This window comes from Corythoichthys intestinalis, chromosome 22, assembly GCF_030265065.1.
Source record: "Corythoichthys intestinalis isolate RoL2023-P3 chromosome 22, ASM3026506v1, whole genome shotgun sequence".
Taxonomy (NCBI): domain Eukaryota; kingdom Metazoa; phylum Chordata; class Actinopteri; order Syngnathiformes; family Syngnathidae; genus Corythoichthys; species Corythoichthys intestinalis.
This window is the reverse complement of record NC_080416.1, coordinates 33,507,715-33,513,708: the sequence shown is the minus strand read 5'-3', so window position 1 is coordinate 33,513,708 and position 5,994 is coordinate 33,507,715. Positions and strand designations below refer to the sequence as shown.

At 42.2% G+C, this 5,994-nt stretch overlaps 1 protein-coding gene across 1 annotated transcript; it reads right to left on the bottom strand.

The window, feature by feature from the left end:
• Nucleotides 1-4,763: 4,763 nt before the first annotated feature.
• Nucleotides 4,764-5,994, bottom strand: LOC130910864 (cortexin-3). Its single transcript, XM_057828475.1, has one exon. It carries the CDS (start codon nucleotides 5,677-5,679, stop codon nucleotides 5,443-5,445), a length of 237 nt encoding a protein of 78 aa, XP_057684458.1. The 5' UTR covers nucleotides 5,680-5,994; the 3' UTR covers nucleotides 4,764-5,442.

Genomic DNA, 5,994 nt, shown 5'->3' with positions numbered 1-5,994 from the left:
TACTTATATACCGTATGTTGAATGTATATATCCATCTTCTGTCTTATCTTTCCATTCCAACAATAATTTACAGAAAAATATGGCATATTTTATAGATGGTTTGAATTGGGATTAATTACAATTAATTAATTTCTAAGCTGTAATTAACTTGATTAAAATTTTTAATCGTTTGACAGCCCTAAAAAATGCCATAGTAATTCCTTTCTCTCATATTCTAATTTTAATTTACAAAACGATATGGAATGAAAGAATGATACAGTGATAGTTTCCGCACCCGAAAACTGCTTCCAAAAATTCCTTAAGAATTGCTCAGGAAACCAAAATTCATGTCGTTTTTTCTTAACCATGTCAAGTAAATCAAGTATTGTGTTTTTCAAAATTTTGAAGAAAATCATTCAAACAAGCACGTTTGTGATACTGCAGGCTGATGGCTGCCCCCTACTGGCTAACACGTAACCTGCGGGCAACACAGGCACTAATAAATCCATGTACTGTGCACGCATGCTCCCCTACTGGCAAATTGCTTACCTAGAGAAGGCTGCCCTCTACCGTCTAACTATCTAACTTGCAAAAATAAATACATCAAAGAGCGATAAGATTCTGGCTCATGCTACACAGCTAGCTACCAAGTTTCAAAACAAAACAACCAAAATTGAGTTTCCCTTTGCAAATTTAAAACGAGACAGTGTATTCGAGTTAATAAATCCCAAATGGCGACTGTAAAGACGTTGACGTGATTTGTCCAAGTGCGGTATAGTGTGGCTGGCGGCCATTTTCAACACATGCCGTCTCAAACTGCAGAAGAGATGTTTTCCTCAAGTGACGAGCGAGCGATCTTTGCCCTAAAACATGCAGGCGTTCGCCATGTGACATGCCGGCCGGCTGGCCCGCGTCCTTGAACAATCAGTCAAAAGTCCGGCAGATGCGGGGGGTCGCCGTGGCGTCTGGGATGGCTGATTCACTCAGTCCTGTAAACAGTCGGGTCAGTGTTCTGTTGTGAGTGGAAAAGTATTGATCGGCATTACTAAGAGCTTACAAAATACTTTTAAAATGTGCTACCAGCGTGAATAAATATTTATAATTAGCCATTAACTCATTTTCTGCCATTGACGGCGATCAACATTCGATCCATTTGGGAAGAAAATGTCCAAGAGCTTGTAATATGCACTCTTCAGCCATAAGTACTAATAGCTACACCGATGAAGTACTCACTTTTTTAAAGTTAAAGTGCAGATACAGGTGCAAAAAGTCACTCATGTAAAAGTACAAAATTTTTTTTTTAGATTTACAAGTAAAATGTATTTTCTCCCGATGCAAAAATGCAAAATGCAAAAATGTGATGTGATGTGATGTGATGTGTGAGGACAGGTAGTCCCCGGGTTACGACATTTCCAACTTACGCGATTTCAACTTTACAACACCGGAGTCTCATTTTATATAGGACGTGTAGAGCAGGTAGTACTAATGCCACGCGAGTAAGAGCGCATATACTGTACATATGAAGAAGAATGCATACACAAAGAAGAGCGCACGGGCACGCGTGTCGCAACCCAATGGGAGTACCGACAGGATGTGAGTGTCACATGTGCGGTACATGCACAAGTCAAACGCGCATGGGCACTTTACAGCAGGCGACCGATGTGTCTTGAACCGGAAGCATAAGCGAAATTGTGTTGAACTGCTAATAAATTGTGCTTGCATGTATGGGATTACGAACACTTTTTCGAACAATATAAACAATCAAGTACACCCCTTACATTTCTGCAGGTATTTAATTATATCTTTTCATGGGACAACACTGAAAATATGACATATGACATACACATGTAAGGGTAGCCAGTGTACAGCTTATACTTATATAGCAGTGTAAATTTATTTTTCCCTTAAAATAACTCAAAATACAGCCATTATTATTAGTACTAATTAGTATTAATAGACATTGTTTCAAAAAAATCCCCGAAACATATCACAACCAAACTGTTGTAAAAAGGTTGCAAATCAATGCATGCACATTTAGCTTGTGCATGCACTACGCATGTGCCATCCACATCCGGTCGGTACTCACACTGGGTTGCGACAATGCGCACACACGAGGAAGACCACATTTGTTCTGTCCCACGAAGAAGTCGCGCAGCCGAGTGAGAGAGAGAGGGGAAAGGAAGCCTGCGCGCACATTTGTTGCTTGTGTAGCACCCACGGAGGTAACACCTGCATACAACCCCTTTTAGTATGTTTTCAATCATAGTCGAATACTTGGAGCGAGTTTATGTGATTGATTTTGATGATGTGCGAACGCTAACTGATACATGCTAATCGTTTGTGTGGATTGTTATTGCTGCTAGCAAAAAAACGCAAATTTGAACTGCTGTTACTGAACATGAAACTGGTTTAATTTTATTTTTATTTTAGTTTCATTCTGCAAGTGTTGATGTATTGAGCAGCTGAATAAATTCAGCGAACCACATGGACGTCTGACATCGTAATTTCGGAGCTTAGCTCGCTATCTAGCTAGGCCTTAAAGCTCCAACATTTTGGCGAGGACGGTACAATGACGTATAAGACATGTTTTGGGATAGTTATTTTGAGATTTGGAGGGTATTTAGGGGTCTTTAAAGGGTTAATTCAGACTTAGGGGGAAATTCGGGTTACTTCGCCAGCGTAGGAACGGAACTCGTTCGTAACCCGGGGACAACCTGTATTATTTTTAAATGCTTTTATCCTCCGATATTATCGAGTAGCTGATAAAATCGGATAACTCTAGATCAGGGGTGGGCAAACCGGTCCTCGAGGGCTGCAGTGGGTCCTGGTCTTTGTTCCAACTGACCCAGCACAGATAGTTTAACCAATGCGGTTTCAGCAGAAATGAGAAGCACCTGACTGCAATCGACTGATTGCACTTGTAAAACAGCAGATTGGTGAAAAAGTGTCCTCTTAATGGGTTGCAACAAAAACCCGCACCCACTGCGGCCCTTTGTGGAATAGTTTGCCCACCCCTGCTCTAGATAATATTATTGTTGAACTGACACCTGTATCGCTTTCGGAACCTATAGTCAAGGGCGTAGGTTTGCATAGGGACATAACACTGCCAACTTTTCAGGATGCTCAAATTGTCCCCCTCAACTTTTAAGCTACCTTATTTGCATTATATAATGAGTTCAGCTATAAAGGTAATTTAGATTGTTTTCCCATGTGTTATTAGAATAGAATTGACCCTACCATTATCAAGTGAATGAATTTCATTAAGTTCAGGCTTACATTTACCCCTTTTCACTTGATATTTAGAAGTGCCGGTCCATTTTTTCCCCTCAAACACACGTTTGATTGGCTGATGACTAGAACCCCCACATTCACATAATCCCGACAGAAATGCATGTCAATATGTCGCCTCCTCCGCCGCCTTTGAAGCGAAGGGATATTAAGAGGTTTTTTGTTTTTTGTTTTTTTTTTTGGCCAGCAGCAGCAGCCACTGTAAGTAATGTAAAAAGATGTCAATGTTGTGGAGGTGGGAAACACACAACTAATTTTGCTATTGAAATCCCCCCCCCCCCCCAAAAGCACAACCACTCTAAATTTCCTTTATATAAAGCAGTACTTCTCAAATGGTGGGGCGCGCCCCCCCAGGGGGGCGCAGAGCGATGCCAGGGGGGGCGCGAGTGACCTCGGGGAACATGCTTTTTTTTTTTTTTTTTTTTTTGCCGTACTAGAATAAAGTGTACTTGCACATCCACTCCGTGGGTGGCAGTGGCGCTCTCATTTTCAAAGTGCGTGCAGTATTTTTGAAGTAAGCAAGAGCACACGGAAGAGACTCATGCAGAGCTGGACTCACGCAGCGACCCACTGTCTTTCTCACGTGTCCGGCCGAGAAGTGCCGTTTTCGGCTTGGGATCGTCACGACCACCGCCCTCACCTACGGTTCTCCCTCGGCCGCCGAGAATGCGCTTTTTTTCGGGCCGTTTGCCTTTGACTTTTAATATAGTGGGAAATGAGGAAAGACCACTGTTTACTGAGTCTAAAAATGATTATAGCGGAGAAGCCAAATCAGTTAAGACGCCACTTAAAGACATTAGACCTCAATCTCATTGACAAGCCGCTTGATTGTTTTTCAGCGAAAATGTGCCGAATATTGCCAATTGTCACAATCGTCCCGCTTTGTCAGTGTTATATCAGTAAACCAGTGAGCACTGTGGTGAATCAGCGAAAATAAAAACTTTCCTTCTGTCCAGAGACCTTTTTCCCCCCTTCTATTCAGTTTTGTTTTTTTTCGGTCAAATTTTTTGGCATGTTGTCCTGAAGAGTAAATGTTTCTAATCAATTTGAATTTGTTATTATTTACTGATTTTAATACATTTTATTTTTCAGTATCAAATGGTCAAAAATGTACCTTGAGTGTATTTTTACAGTTTGGATGTGACATTTTTTTTTTTTTTTTTTTTTAACTTCAGGCAAATTGATGCGCATTAAGTCTTTTCTGTTACAAGCAACACAATGTTAAAAAAGTTATACTTTATTATAAGTTGATCTATGTTACTTTTTTTCTTTAATAGAAAAAAAAGGACACAATGTTAGGCTGAGGCGTACTTATAATAGTAATATAGACGAATGATACTATTTACAGTGGCGGCAGAGAGTTGGGGGGGCGCGAAACATTTACGTCTTCCTTGGGGGGGCGTAACAGAAAATAATTGAGAAGCACTGATATAAAGCAAGCATTTTGGGAAATGACTTTCTTCCTATGAAAATAACTTTTTTCATTTTTATGTAGAAACCAGCCATTTTTGAGAAATGTACCCAATCTGTTTGGTCTTATTAATGCCCCGTCCCCATCAAAAAGTGTACATGCAGGTTATGCTGTTATGGCGTCCCTACCAATTTTGAGACCTAACCTACACCCTTGCCTATTGCACACTAAAATGATATCTCTGGTATCGGGGAGTACTAATAAATAACATTGAGCCCATATGGCCTTTTCCAGATTTAGTTTCCAACCGCTGGTCGCCCTACCCAAGTTGGCCACCAGCTGCACGCACCACCATTAAAAAAGAGCGTGTCACCCAAGATTATGATAGATGTCTAATTGCGTTGCATCCAGTCATAATTTTGTTGTCCATTTCAATGAGTTTATCACTAGTACACATCCAATCCATTGGAACGAAGAGAATCGGCAGTGAATGAACGTTCATTCAACCCTCCCGCTTCATGCTGATTTGACGGCTAGGGCTGAGAGTGGCATTTGTTTGGCGCAACTCATTCCGAGTCTCGGTTGAGTCGATTCCGACGTTCGGTCCAAAAAATCCAATTAACGTTCAGTTAGTAAGACTTTAGGGGCGTGGCTCAAGTCACTTCAGAGTGCCTCGTTGTCCAATATGGATGCCCCAAAGAGAAAAGGAGAATTTTGCTTGGCCAGCTCGCAGAGAGAAGGGGTACCTTCTCTCAGACCGCCTGTCAGGAGACGATGCGGTAGTCCAAGGCGTCCTTATCTGTGCAGTCAGTCCAGTTGGAAGATGGCATGCTCCGGTACGGGTCCAAGAGGATCCGGAAGCAGCGCACCATCAGCATGCCGAGGAAGAGCAGAAGAACCAGGACTAGAACCACGGCGGCCCGCTGCTCCACTGCCAGGAAAGAGGAGGACAAGGAATCGGGCTCCGGGGATGGCACGGCGCCGTACGTCGGCTCTGCCATGTCGGAGCGCTGTGTGAAAAAATACTGATGCGAGCGGCAAAAGTGGCGAGAGCCGTCAAAGTCTCACTCGTGGATCCAAAAATAAGACCACTTCAAGAAGCCGGCTAAAATTAGTTTGACGGCTTGTCAGCTTCCCATTCTGCAGTTTAACACTTTTGCCACCATTGATGACGATAGAAATCCAATTAGTGGTTGCAAACAGTGGCTCCACAGCCGGATGTGGCGCTACTATGAATAAAAATTAGTTTTGTCATCATGATAGACATAGACTTCATAACCTATTGGCATGACATGGGAAACTGGCCCGATTCGTAG

Bases quoted from the DNA above. Each gene is read 5' to 3' on its own strand.
- LOC130910864 (XM_057828475.1), bottom strand. From the start codon at position 5,679: ATGGCAGAGCCGACGTACGGCGCCGTGCCATCCCCGGAGCCCGATTCC.